Below are 15,117 nucleotides of genomic sequence, written 5' to 3'. Positions count from 1 at the left end.
TTTCTATCCATTCCTTTTTCTCCCCATTTTACTTTCTTCCTCTGCATCTTCTGTTTAAGGTTTTCAACTTTCTGGAACAAGCATTGCCATCTCCTGGTTTTATGTGGCACATTTGGGGAAGCTCCAGGAAACAAATGCTGGTGTCCAGGCAACACAGTGCTTGAAATAAGGCAATGATCCTCCAAAAAACAGCAATTGATATTGAATTTGGCTGGTGATGTAATCAACCTACTTGAATGGGACAATAGGGCACATTGGTCAGTGAATCTGTATCCCCCCAAAAGCACTTGCTATCATGGCTGTGCTTATTAGCAGGGATTATATGTTAAGGCAACTCCCAGCAGGACTGCATCCAGACCTGTGACCAGGTATCCCATAAATATCTACTCATTGCAAACCCTTTAAACCTTGTCTTGTAGAGTGAACTGATGTTTCCCTCCCACTCTCCCTAGGAAAGCTACCCCCAGCATTTCCATTTATGGGTATCTGTGCAATAAGACAGGATGTTTTTCCTCAGCTTCCCTCAACACATTTTTCTGTTGTTGTCTGTTGTGTTGGCATGTTTTCTCAATGGCAGTTTTTTCTTTATTGTGCCAGCTGGCCTCAGAACATATATCCATACTACCATGGATATAGTTTGGGTGTCTTCTCTGGGGACTTGATTATCCTTCCCCTGAAATTACATGAGATCAGTAAGAGAAACCTGCAAAAGATGTTCTTTTACTAAATTACACTTAAGTTGTCAGATGTTCACACATTTTTTTTGTGACCTACCTTGCAGATGCAGGAACAGGGGAACCTGGGGGAGAAGAGAGAGGCGACAGTAGTGACTTTCTTATGGAAGATATGATTCCAACATTCAAGACAGCCATCAGAGCTGTCAGGTAAATGTCTTTAACCTCTGCATAGTTTTTGAGTGTTTGCTTTAGGAAATCTCTTGTTGCTGTTCTTCTTTTTATGAATGCAATAGACTAGACAACTGTAGATAACTGAAAAACATCTGGCAAATCCTTTTCAAAGTCCTCTTTTAAAATATGCAGGAAGGAAAATATTTTACAGTAACATTTATTGGGCCATTTTTTTCAAGACCATCCACAAACATAGTTATTATAAAACAATATTATACACCTTATGATTAAAATATACTATAATAATAATATACATAATATAATAATATACAATATATATAATAATATAACATATAATATATATTATTATATAATAATATAATATATATTAATATAATAATTTAATAATATAATACTATAATTATAGTATACTGCTCAACTTACTGTAACATTCATGTAAAGCTTAAATTTTAGTTTAGCAACAAATCCTCAACTGACATAAATATTCTTTATTTATATTTGTATGACCCTGCAATATACGTTGTTCTCTGTCATAGTTTAATAGAGAGAGATCTCCATTTGATCAGTCCATGGTTTGTGTCCAGTTTTGCATCAAATGAAATATTCCCTGAAGCTAAAAATTCTAGTAAGGATTGATAATGTGCTTAGCATGTCAAAAACACAAAATTAGTTCACTGTACTCTATTACCTCTCAGATTTTTTTACTCTTTCCCTATAATTTTGTCAAGGAAAATATTCTGCTTTCATTGCATTTCTTTTTTTTTTTTTTTTTTTTCTGGTAGTTGTTAAATCTTGGATCAGGCCGTTACTACACCTAGTTGAAAAATGTAAAGTCTGGAGTGCCCCAATTACTATGTTCTTTAGAAATACTCAAAGAAGATGATTATATACTCTAAATCTGGAAGGGCTCATAAATCAATTTCAAGTGTATGGGATAGATGTCCCATTGTTACTGATTATGATTGCATGTATTCCCAGTTCATGCCAAAGCTCTCAGTGAGTCCACAATCGTTCCGTTACAGTGTGGTTTCCATGTAGAACAACTTCCAGTCAATTACTAAGTGATGAAAGATCTTACTTCACATTTTCAGTTGATGGTATCACAGAGTAAGACCTGCATTACTAGAGAACATTCATTTACAGTATTTTAATTAATGACTTCAGAAAAGCTTTTTTTTTTTTTTTTTTTTTTTTTAACTTATGGATGCTATAACAACTTGTGTTGGTAGATTATAGCTAAAGACCTGCAGGATTCATCTTTTTCACCTCCACAATGAACTTCATTTTTAATAACCAGGCAATGGCTGAGAAAGGAAAATAGTGTACAGATGGTATTTCTTTCACAAAATGCAATTGTCTGTATGTCCAATTCATTCTCATCAGAACTTCCATAACAAGTTAGTGTTCTGAATTCAATACTTTATTTTCTTCTGTATGAGCATGATGTCTGTTTTCGTTTTATCATTTTTATCAATACTGATTTGTCTGACTAATATATACAAATAAAATAAAAATTAATACTGCTTCCATCCTGCTGGAAGCTTCTCCGTTCTTGCTCCCTCTATAATTTCCCCCTTTTTTTCCTCCTGATACCTGCTTGGTTTCAAATGCAGGCTTTACATCTGCCCTATTTTGTACACTTCCATAAGGCATGTCATCATTATTTTTGCAAAACTTCCTCTCCCATATCCTGTGCAAATCTAATTGATTTCATGTAATTTTCCTTTAAACTCAATCATAAGCCAAGATTTTTTTTCCTCCCTTTTTTTTTTTTTTCCTCTTATACAGTTTATCCAGACCTTGAAGGATAGTAGAAGGCAATTCATTCAGACAAGACCTCTTAATGGGTTTCCAGAGTCATAATCAGGAATTTAAACTGAAATCACTAACAGTGCATTTCCTATTTTAAATACAGTTTGGGTGTTATCATACATATTTTGGCTATAATAATCACGTTTCAAGTTTTGAAAACTCAAACACTGAAAGATTTACAAGTAACAGAGTTGAATAGTTAGATTTCAAGCCTAAGAAGATAATTAATTAAGAAATTAAATGATATTTCATTCTTACGTTTATTACCTATTTGTTTAACCTTCCAAGATACAAGTGTGAACAGATAAATAAACAGGAAAGTATTTTAGAAAAGTATGTCAAGCAGTTTTCAAGGTGTCTTGTCAGCATGGATCCACATTACATCCATGATTCTATTGTTACTAGGATATTTAATACTACTACTACCAGTAGTAATGATAATAATAATGATGCCACATAATAATAACAATGCCACAGCGATAATAATAATGTTACACTGATAATTTTTCAAGGACACTTTAGGTATTTCTAACACTTTCTCCTTTTATCTACAAATTCAGTTGCTGACTACTGAACTTCCACATTCCTAATGAATTAGCATTTCCTCTCCAGAACTCTCCCAGATGCAAAATGAAAACCAAGTTGATAATGATTCAGCATTGTATATACTGTAAACTAGTTTCATATTAAGTTGAACCATGCCTTCAGCTTCAGTATCTCCTGTTATTTGTGATCTTTGAGTTCCCCATCTGAACGTATTGCTTTGAACCATTTCTAGTGACTAAGATAATACTGAAATAGATGTGTGTATGTAAATATTTTAAGGAAAATCTATTCTATTAGTTATGAAAAGCCAACTGTTTTCACACATGGTATGACATTAGGGATTCTCTGCTTATTATTGCCTTTTATGTAAATAACATGATCGAGTTCCCAACATCCAGAGTCTTTACCAAATATTCAATGAAGATGCAAATGATCATTTTGGAATTTATACAGAAGCTTAGTAATGTTTTCCTTTATTATACAGAATACTACAGTTTCGTCTCTATAAAAAAAAATTCAAGGAGACTTTGAGGCCTTACGATGTAAAGGATGTGATAGAGCAATACTCAGCAGGGCATCTTGATATGCTTTCCAGAATAAAGTATCTTCAGGCAAGGTAAGAATCCTCTGGGAAGTGGGGAAAATGTAGAACTGCTGGAAAAAGTTTAGTTGGTCTGTATGTGTACAAGGCCAGCCAGACACTCTCTGATCAGTGTAGCTGATCTATCAGAAAGCCTCTTCCCCAAAAAGTAAAGGTGAGTGAGCAGCTAGCTGGGGTAGCTGCAGCAGAAGAGAGCACTGGCTCACATGTAGAATGCAGTAATCAAAAATTTTCTTGACTGCTGGCTCACTTGATTATAGTGAAATTTTCCCCTTCTCCCCTTTTTGCAGATGATCAATAAAAGCTGTAGTTGCACTACACAGAGTTTTCCTTTGGGCTGGTTTACCTCTCGAACTGTGCAGTGAAATATCTAATACAAGCGCAAAAACACATTAGCACAAAAGGTTTTAAATCTCTTCAAGTGTAAATTAATGTAAATGAAAATATTTTTTGAGCTCAGAAAGTTGAGGAGAGCTCATGACCTCAGAAATCTGTGTCTGCAGCATGGTCTATAAGCCCTGTGCTGGAGGTCATTCCACTAACTTAGACTGAGCTGTTGCATGATTTTCAGCAGCAGGGGATCTCTCCCAGATGCTTAACTGCTGGAATTTGCAGAGGTGCTGATGTGATTATGCCTGTCTCGCATAGTATTTATGGCAGTGCTGTGTGGGGTGAAGACTCATCCCGAGTGAGCCCAGGCAAAAATCACAGCACAGCCTCAGCTCAGCACTGTAACGAGACACCACTTGTGGAGTTCAAGTCTTGTGAGATTCCTCTCTTAGTTAATGGAGAGCTAGTCAATGTAAACAACGGTGTTTGTGACACAGCTCATTCCTCCTTAAACCAGATTTGGTCAGATGAATATTCCTTACTCTCTCCAAAATTTTCACCTCTGAGTTGAGTCTCCATTCGCTATTTCCAGACAAAACTGGGTGAGTACAGCTTATTGTGTCTAAGAATAATTAGATGCCAAAGGAGTCTGTTGGGGCATTAATGGATAGTCCAGCAGTACTTTAGTGCCTAGGAAATATCTAGTTTGCTTTTTCAAGATTTGTCTTGACTTTTTTAAGCTCTATTTTCAAAACTCCTCTTTGAGTCTTTGCTACTGTGTCTTGCAGAGATGCATAGTAGTTTCTTTCATGTTCTAACATGCTATGTTAGCATTTAGAGGTGGTCTTATGCAGTTGCACTTCTCTTTTTTTTTCAGAGTAGATATGATTTTTACACCTGGACCTCCATCTACTCCCAAGCATAAGAAATCCCAAAAGGGAGGAGCTTTTTCTTACCCTTCACAACAGTCTCCCAGGTGAAATTATTCTTAGTATTTTGCACAGACCTAAACAAGAATATAATGTTCACTCATACCAAAAAGCATGCATTTCATTCATACAGCTAGAACAATGTTATATTAACAATATTATATTAAAGATATGTTGCTACAAGATACTTTAGTGTGAATGTTGAATAAGACTAGCTTCCCTTAGGACAATGTATAATGGAAATCTAATCTTATTGGCTTCTTAATTACGTTGGTCAGCTTCTCTGTGTTTTGTAAATACGATTTTATATGAAATATGAACATGCAATTGCTAAAGTACTGAATTTTTAGCATTCAATGAATGCAATGAATTCTTAAAAGCTTTTAAGAAATTGCCAACAGCTTTAAGTAAGCCAGTTATCAACTTGAAGTGAAAAAAAGTTTTATCACAATCCCCATCAAAAGGCAAGCACAGAATTTCAACAATTCTGCTTTAAAATCAATGATTAGAAGGAGTTACTGAAAATGAATTGCAAGAACAGGTTTCTGGGTGTGAAAATTACACATTGTATTGTATTGCAGCAATCCTGGTAGCAATAATTCTATAATAAATGACACTTTTCTGTTACTTGCCTCTATCAATCTGTCACTAAATACCCATGAAGAACCACACAAAACTATCAACAATCTGTCCCCAAAGCTGTTACAGTTTCTCAGGACAAAAGTAATTTTACAGAAAATAAATTAACTTGGCTTTATCTGGTTAATCCCACGCAGAAAAAATCTGAAAATATGTAAATACAAAGACAGAGCCCTACACATACGGAAGAAACAATAATCATTTGGGAAACTAAGCAGATTGCAAAATTTGCATAAGCCCTGTCCATAGTAACCCAACCTACAAAATTTGGCATGTTTTGGTTATTGCTTCTGCTTTAAGATATTATTCACAGCTGTGAATTTCATCAGAAAGGGAGGACAAGGGCTGAATCTGTTAAAACAAAAGTTTCAGGGAATATCTTTTCCAAATTCTTTAGATTTTGCCATAGATTACGGAAAGACATAGGTTTCTTTGAAGTTTATTTGGAACTCTTTAGGTAAAGATTTATCTTAACAATGACTGTTTCAGATCTTACAGTGTTGTAAATCAGGGTTCCTTATTTGAGCAGTGATCATCTTCTTACCACCTTATTATATGTGATGTGTGAGCAATAGGAAATTACATGGAATCACAAATTGTAAGATTGGAAGGGACCTCTGGAGATCAAGTCCAACCTCCCTGCTAAAGCAGGTTCCCTGCAGTAGGTTGCAAAGGTCTCACTCTTAATACACTCTGAATAAAGCCTAGGGACTTATTGCATGGCAGAAAATTTATTCAGAAATCTATTTTAAATCTCCAGGCCATGTTGTCTCTGCTTTTCCACTCTCTGCCATTTTCTATTTGTGTTAATGGAATGGAGAAAAAAAAACACTCAACCATGAAATTTGTATTCAAAGTCTTTAAACACAATAATTGGAAAGAATTAGACTTCAAAATAGTGCTGTATGACATCTGTAGCCTTTTTATCTATTACTTCAACATTTTTCACAAATCTAAAATTATTCCACCAAGTTTGAAACTAATTTCATTTCCATTTTGAGCTTTCTTGGTTTACATTTGTTTTGCCTTGATCTCTATCTTGATATTGAAAACAATATAATTTTAATCTCAAGATCAGAAGTTCATTCTTTAGAAATGTATTGAACTTGTATACAGTGATCTTTTTATCCTGTTTGTCCGATCGCTTCTTCAGTGGGGCTCCAAGAAGCTATATTGATATACCAGCAAGATGACATTTAAGTTTTCTTATATAAAATACTTACTGTGATGAAAAGAAAAATTAAATGCTAACAAAGATATTAATTCTTTATAGAAATGATCCATATGTAGCCAAAGCATCTACGGTAGATACTGAAGACCAAAGTATGATGGGCAAATTTGTTAAAGTTGAACGACAGGTATGTAATTTCACAACCACGATGGAGAATAAGTTGATATGAATTCTATGTGATTCTTTGTCTGACCTATGCAGATTTGTACTGTTGAAGATCAAGACTCATACAGGTCTTGCACTAATGATCACAGAATTATGTGATCAGTTTTCTGTTAAATAATTTAATTACTTGGGAAGTATGCATTTTGAGACCTGTTTAATGAATATAATTATGTATGGTTGCAGACCGTAACCATATGGTTTAGGCGAGACTTTTTCATACCTTTAAACTCCAATCTGTACATGGTATTTTACCATGAGTACACCGTTCTTTTGAAGGGTTTGACACTTAAAAGGATTGCTCACTCAGGTATTTTGAGCCCTCTTTATGAATACTAGCCTCTTGCATAATGACACTCTTATTTTTAAAATAACTAAGACGGAGCCAAGTGGCACTGGCTCATTTCAGTTCCTATCATGGAATGCAAATGGTCAGGCACAACATACTTTCAAAGACAAAGGAAAGTAGTACTGGTATATAACCCTGATGCTGTGGGACTGTTAAGAGTTAGTAGATTTGTATGCAAAGTTAACTTCATCTGTCACATTTTGGTAATGTCTTTTTACTGTATGCTATCAAGACTTTGGTCATAATGCTGTAAGCTGTCATTGAATAGTGGATTGCCAAATATGCAGCAATGCTAAAAATGATATTTGACACAGTTCATAGGGACTGATCTTAATTTGAGGCAATTAGTGGATGACCTGGCATCCACTGCAGTCCAGCTTCCAAGGCAAAGTCATGATTATTGTATAGTTGCCTTCATGACCAATAAAGGTGACAACACAAAGGGGGCAGTGCACCTATGGAAGCGTTGGCTGTTTCATCGAAGAGCTGACTTGAAATGATATAATAAAACTGGTATTTTTCAGGTAAATGACATGGGGAAGAAATTGGATTTTCTTGTTGATATGCATATGCATCATATGGAACAGTTGCAAATACAAGTTGCTGAGATAAGTCCACTGAAAGAAATTGCTTCTCCTGCAAAAGAAAAGAGAGAAGAAAACAAGTATTCCGAATTAAAAACAGTAATCTACAAATACACTGATCACTGTACTCATGAAACTCCTTACAACTTCCAGCAAGTTCCAGTCAACAAAGTCAGTCCGTATGGTTTCTCAGCACATGGTCACATGACTCATTCACAGCCTCTTTCAACAGGTGGGCAAAACTCTGGCAAACTGCAAGCCACACCTTCCTCAACATCATATGCAGAAAGGCCAACAGTTCTGCCTATATTTACATTAATGGACTCCCAGGTTAGCTACCATTCCCAAGGAGACATGCAAAGCCCTTACTCAGATAAAGTGTCTCCAAGGCAGAGAAGGAGCTTGACAAGAGACAGCGATACCCCATTGTCCCTTCTCTCCGTCAACCATGAGGAACTTGAGCGCTCCCCAAGTGGCTTCAGTATCTCCCAAGACAGAGATGATTTCCCATTTGGCCCCAATGGGGGATCTGCGTGGATGAGAGAGAAACGCTACCTAGCAGAGGGGGAAACAGACACAGACACCGACCCTTTTACACCAAGTGGCTCCATGCCTTTGTCTTCAACAGGGGATGGAATTTCAGATTCAATATGGACCCCTTCAAATAAGCCAGTTTAGAAGTGCGTGGGAGGGTAGTCACTGGCTGACTTCTCCGTGTAATGTAAGCATACTTTGTATATCTCACTTACTCTGCACCCAAAGCTTACTAGTTCAAAACACCAATGGCTGCATAAGATGCATGTGATATTAGTGGTAGTCATTCTGCACCATTTCATACAATTTACTAATGCAGTTTTTTTCATGCTACCAAAACTAAGGAGCTTAGTTTTGAGCATGGTTTGCATGACTTTACCCTATATAAATGGTACAGCTGATTTCTTCTGTGATACATATCTATCTGATATTCTTCAATACAACCAACAATGGTGGATTGGTAACAGCCAAGATATGGTCCTTGCTACACTTTGTAAACAGAGCAGCAAAGTCAAATTAGTTTCAGGAGCACTGTCCTTTTGTAGAAATAAAAAATCTGAATCCATTATCCAATATAAGTAACTCAATCTCTCTCCTATCTAGCCAAAAGCATGTAATATTCAAGCAGGGAAAAAGCTGTCAAAGCAAATGACCTTACTGAAATAGTGTTGTAAACTAAATGTTTCTCATGTGATCTATTATATAACTACCTATGAAATACAATGCTAAATTGAAATTGGGGGTAGAATTAAAAATGATGAAAGCCAGTACTAACATCAGTTTTGGATATGTAATTGCTGCATAAATTCCTCAAGCTACTTTGAAAATTACCACTAGTGATTATAAAATTGCTGGAAACATGATTACAGTCCTATTTTGTAGAAAAAATTTTGCTAAGTCTATTTCTTTCTTATGGGGCCAAGGTTTCTCTCTGTTCCAAAAAGAAAAAAAAAAAAAAAAAGTTGTTCATTGCAGAGAAACTCAAGTTTCCACTCTTTTACTGAGTTATATAGTGTATGTAGTGTTAAGTTCCATAATACAAATGTTCTTCGGTTTGCCCGTGTGTTTATTTGGAGTCGTAGTTACATAAATACAGGTTGTGAGGCTCAATTCACTATTGTTTGTGAAGTGCTTTAAGCTTCTCAGATCTGCAGAGCAACACTTTTCTGTTCCCTGGGAGCTCCACAGTGCAGGAAGATGTGTGTCTAGCTTACAATTTCTTTTTGAAATGGACAGCTGCAAATCCATGTATGACAGTCATATTTAACTTCAATGTATGAATAAATAAATGCCATTATTTTATCCTGTGCCTGAGCAGCAGAGGTAAAAGATTACACCTTAGGCCTCAGCCAAACAATTCCTGTGCAAATTGGAAACTTTGTAGAGAGAGCAGGAAAACAATACAGTCCACTGGGCACAGGGCAGAAATGAATCTGAGATCTCACCACCACAAATGCGAATGCAGTTTCTATACAGCTAGTGAAACACAGCCTATCCAAATATCCTATGCAGAATCTCAATCCAAGTGTCCATGAAATAGCATCCATTTGATGTCAATTTCAATTGCTATGCACTCTTTACAGCAGGTGGAAAACTAATCTGCACAGTCAGTGAGCACAGGGTACAAGAAACATGTCACAGACACCCACGGTCAGTGGATGAAGATCTCACCTCCACTGCATCATCCAAGGTGCAGCTTCTGCCATAGCTCCTGTTCCACCTCCTGCTAAGAATGACTTCTGCCTCTCCAGACGTCTAATGTCTCTACCACCAAAGAAGGCATAAGGATATGGCTAGGGAGGATGTTACAAAGTGAATTTTCTGTCATGGCTGTACAGCTAAGCATTGTTGGCACATGCAATTAGAGGACAAGAAGAGATACCCTACAGGTATTCCTGTGTATCTCTTGGGAATTGCACAAGCTTGGTGGAAGGATACCTTGTTGGGTTTTGCCCACTTTGTCAGCAGCTCTATGTTTGTTGATTCTTCAGAGTTGTTGACATCTCATGATAATCATTCCATCTGGGGAACTTCTATTCTGTTCCAGATATTGTCAGGCATTGTCTTCATCTTCATTGTTTACTTAAGAGCTATCTAAAAAGAAATAGGATCTTCTTACTCTAATATTTCATCTGCTTCATCAGCTAAAATCATGATACAGCCTTCTTGGCCAGATCTTCAGGGAGAAGAAATTCTTGTAATTAGTTGTGTAAATAAATCACACCAATTACAGCCTTCGAAGACTGAGTTGAGGCCATGAAGCTGATCTGAGGCCAATAATGAGATACAATTTTAATAGTTACTTATTTGACAAAGTAGCTGTTCATCTGAAAGACAGCCTCTGTTTGTTGCAGTTTCATGGCTAAAATCAATGAGAATAAACTAGCTGCAAAATTGTAATTCATTGTAATTTGGCATGTTGAGAAAAATCATTTGACTATCAATGATTCTTGGAAGAACCTATACGTAGCTACTGCAGCCTTTTCTATACAGGAGTATTTATCAGTGACCTCCTGAGATGAATGAAAAGGAATGAAAACTTATCTTAATATTGCTAGACTTCTTCCGATGTTGCTTCGTTTTTCTAGTGCATCAAGTGCTGGGCATTCCTACTGATTTCAGTGCAGATTGGAACTTGTTAAAATGTTTTATAGATCTGAGCAATCAAAAATCAAGGCAGTCCACAAGCAAGGGCAATCTGAGAATTTTTTTTTTTTTTTTTGTGAATGTCTTTGTTATGCAGTTGTGCATAAATGTGCTGTTACATACTTCTCTGCCCAATTTGCCTCCAATTCTTCAGTTCAGGTTTCTAATCTCTCTCATGCCAAGTCATACAAAGATAATCTTTTCTCAGTATTAAGTCTGGCTGAAAATCCATAAATCAACTCATTGTAAAGGTATATTAATTCCAAGAGAGAATCCAAGGAGTGGCAGATGTTTGGATCAATCTTATCTGCATACTAAAGTGCAGCCAAGGAAAGGAGGATTTGGGCTATGCTACATTCTGTGTGCATAGCAGCTGAACACCTGTAAGTTAGCATTTTCTGTGGGTTGTAAGCACCAGTTTATCATATGTAGATTAAAAAGACAGGGTCAGGTGTCTGTAGTTACATCATGAAATATTTCATGGCATAATAAGTTGCAGTTAAGGCCTTTTAGAAGGTAATAATGGCAAGTTCAGCAATGCCCTATGCAGCAGACATCTCTGAATTCTCTAGAAGAAATATGGGGGGAGAGCCAAGGAGGGTCTGAAAAACTTATTATTTTTTACCCAGTGAATTAATTTCCTTTGAGATCAGCCACTAGTCACTTCAGAAGGGTGTTCTGCTCAGCAGCTCTGTCCTCCTGCATCATCTGAATTAAAAATAGAGAGAGCATTCATTCTGCTCTCAGTGTTGACAATGTAAATGTGTCCAGATGTCACCAACAAGGTGAAACCTGGTGATCATCTCAGATTTGGAATGTGCACAAGATCTTCATCAGAACTGCACTTCAGTTTGAGTCCAGAAAGTGCATCAACCAAGGCACGCCATTTGTGTGTCTGCCATAGACACTGGGCACTGCATAATAAAGTATCTGTGGTGTGATCTAAGAGGTCAGGGCCTCTATTTTGAAGTAGGTTTATCACAAAAAAAGGAAACATTCACAATTTCAGATGAGAGTGGCCTCTGAGTTTATGCTGCTTTTCATATTAAAATGAATGTGAACAAATAACAGATTTATTCTATCATAAAATCATAGAATCACAAGATTGGAAAGGACCTACAAGTCATCTAGTCCAACCATCCTCCCATTACCATTGCTACCATTATCTTTCATTAATATGTGACATTTCAGTTTAACAGCTACTAGTTTTCTTAGACTCATATCTTTCCATTGTCTTTCCATATAGTTAGGATTAAAGACTATTTATTGGAATTTGCTCTTTGCTGACTCTTATTTCCTGCAAGTAATCAAGAATCCATTTTAGGGCTTGAAATGTTTTTATTAATTAGGAAGTGTGGGCCTTTCCTCTGCTCTCCTTGAAGTCACTAAACCTGCTCACACCGATGCACTGGGTCAGCATAAGGCCCTAATCTGCCTTTATTTATGAATTTTCTTGGAAAAACACTGATTGGAAAATAGTTTTTTTACCTGTTTTTTTTTACACTGATTTTTCTGTCACTATAAAGTGACTATAAATCTCTACGTTTTTGAAGAAGTACATATGTTTATATTGAGTATCTCTCTTTGTTGCATTATCATCAATCAATCTTCCTCAGTTTAAATTCAAACCAAGAACATTAATTATTGCAGAAATGAATGCCTAGTCTAAGTACACAGTTGTATAAGTATTTTATGCTCCATTTAGGAAATAAATACTTTCAGAAAAAATCTGGTCAGGTAATGGTTGCTGTCCTTGCTTTTCCCTGCACTGGATTAATTGATTTGGCTCTGTCAGAATATATAGGATTTAAGCACATGGAGAGATCGATAGGATCTGTTCCTAAACTGACTTTGGATATATTTGTTCTATTCTTATCTCTAACTTTGCTGCACTGTTACAGTTCAGAGTGGAAACAGTTTTATATTTTTCTGCTTCAAATTGTGGCCCAGGAAGGCTGCAAAATAATCACTGATCTACACATGATGGGGCTGCTGACTCATGGCCTTCAGGCAAGCATCACAACCCAATCAGTTTGCAGAATCAGATTAGGGAGCAAATTCAGCCCTGCTGGGAGTCCAGGCATTTCAGGAGCTGGATTTGTCCCACTCAGAACAAAACGTAAGAAAAGCTGGATTATAATTCCTTGCACCCCACAGCCTCCTCCATTAAACTTGAGGTGCCAAGAGCAAACCTAAATTTTCTTCAGTGTCTCATGAATTTGGAATGGTACCACCTTCTGAGATACTCAACTGAATGTGGGTGTTGCCTTTTGAAGATCGTTTTCAGGGGTGCAGGAAGAGAAAGGGGCTGTTCTCAAATGTCCACAGTAGGGCACCATGGGAATTGAGACCCTGGATGTCACTATTGCTTATGAGTATTTAGGCTGTAAGATTTGATCCTTCCCAATTCAGCTTTTAGCAGCTTTTGTCTGAAGTGAAGTGAAGCAAAATCCTGGAAGCAGGATCCTATCTCCATCCTAAGAATATGCTGAGACTGAAGGTTACATAGCCAACTGCATTTTGTTTTCTAGTTATGGCATCTTATTATTACTAGTATTTGTGCCTTGCTCACTGAATTTTTCTCCATGCTACAAAGATGCTTTTCAGATTCTGGCTGACAAGGGAACACAACTTTTATACAAGTGGCCTTTAGTGCTCTTTATAATATTATTTATTGTAATTTTTAAACTGTATGTGTAATTTATATTCTGGCACTGTCCAATATTTGAACAACTTTAATATGTTTATTTCAATATATTATGCAAACAATACTTCTTAACTGATTTTTTATGTTCTGTCTTTAAAACTGCACCACTTATTAATAAATAGAAATTTCAATTATGATGTGGAGTATTTTTTTTTCCTTTCATTTAAGATACCCATTCAGTGAACTCTGTGTCAAATGTTCACTCAGATAAGACACTGGCATAAGACCTTCCATGCACAACTGCATGGAAAAGCAAAAAAAGTACATTTTATTTTGTTTCTACACTTAGTCCTGTTGAAATACACAGCACAGTAGATCACATTAAGTGTGATTTCTTTGGTTTAGTGGCTGTGCAGCTTGTATGCACATGTTCATAGATATGTGGGAAAATGAAAACTTAGTCCATCCTGTTACAAGTGATCCTGACTTCCTCTCTCAGATGTGATATCTTACTTTGCTACAGAGTTCAAAATGACCAACTAGACAAACACATGACTTTCAGATTGCTAAGAAAGGTGAGATTAATCACATCCTATCAGGCTAGAGAGAGGCTGAAGTTCTGAATGTCTTAAACAAGACAGAGCACATGAAACAACATGAAACAATATGAAACAACAAAGAGGCTGGGGCTGTTCAGGCTGAAGAAGAGAAGGCTCTGGGGAGACCAGCTAGCAACCTTTCAGTATCTAAAGGAGGGGACAGACATTTAAGCAAGATTTGTTGTAATGGAAAAAGAGGAAATGGTTTCAAACCAAATGAGGGGAGATTGAGGTTGGCTATAAGAAAACAGTTTTTTTTTTAATGATAAGTGGTGAAGCACTGAAGTTTCTTCAGCATCATGGTTTTCTGCCTAAATTTGAAGTGCAACCTAAAAACATTTCTTTAATTTTTGTGGTATGTAAAAATACATTCAGCATTTAATTCCATTTCTTGTCTAACTTCTATATCCTTGAAAACTGGGTAAAACTCGTAAAATCCTGAAATACCACAGCATCCAATTGTTTCTGTTTTATTTTGTTCAGCTTTTTTGGTTTGTTTCCTTTTAAAAAAGATTAATTTAAATAGGATCGGTGCCAGTCTCTTACGGACAAATTCTATCAAATTTTCTGAAGATTGAAAGAATTTTTTTTTTAAATGAACCTACTAGAGGTGTTGTGAACCTCTTCAGTTATCCACAA

At 36.3% G+C, this 15,117-nt stretch overlaps 1 protein-coding gene across 2 annotated transcripts in view; it reads left to right on the top strand.

The window, feature by feature from the left end:
• Positions 1-14,074, top strand: part of KCNQ3 (potassium voltage-gated channel subfamily Q member 3) — a 189,400-nt gene extending 175,326 nt beyond the window's left edge. For both annotated transcript variants that reach the window (XM_052704655.1, XM_052704654.1), the window contains 5 exons: positions 782-884; positions 3,712-3,843; positions 5,036-5,134; positions 7,000-7,084; positions 7,993-14,074. In XM_052704655.1, the coding sequence (XP_052560615.1) occupies positions 782-884; positions 3,712-3,843; positions 5,036-5,134; positions 7,000-7,084; positions 7,993-8,730 (1,157 nt within the window). In that variant the 3' untranslated portion in view covers positions 8,731-14,074. The remainder of the gene's footprint in view (positions 1-781; positions 885-3,711; positions 3,844-5,035; positions 5,135-6,999; positions 7,085-7,992) is intronic.
• The last annotated feature ends 1,043 nt before the right edge of the window (positions 14,075-15,117 follow it).

Source organism: Tympanuchus pallidicinctus, unplaced genomic scaffold, assembly GCF_026119805.1.
Source record: "Tympanuchus pallidicinctus isolate F22 unplaced genomic scaffold, pur_lepc_1.0 scaffold5, whole genome shotgun sequence".
Taxonomy (NCBI): Eukaryota; Metazoa; Chordata; class Aves; order Galliformes; family Phasianidae; genus Tympanuchus; species Tympanuchus pallidicinctus.
This window is presented reverse-complemented; position numbering and strand designations above follow the sequence as displayed.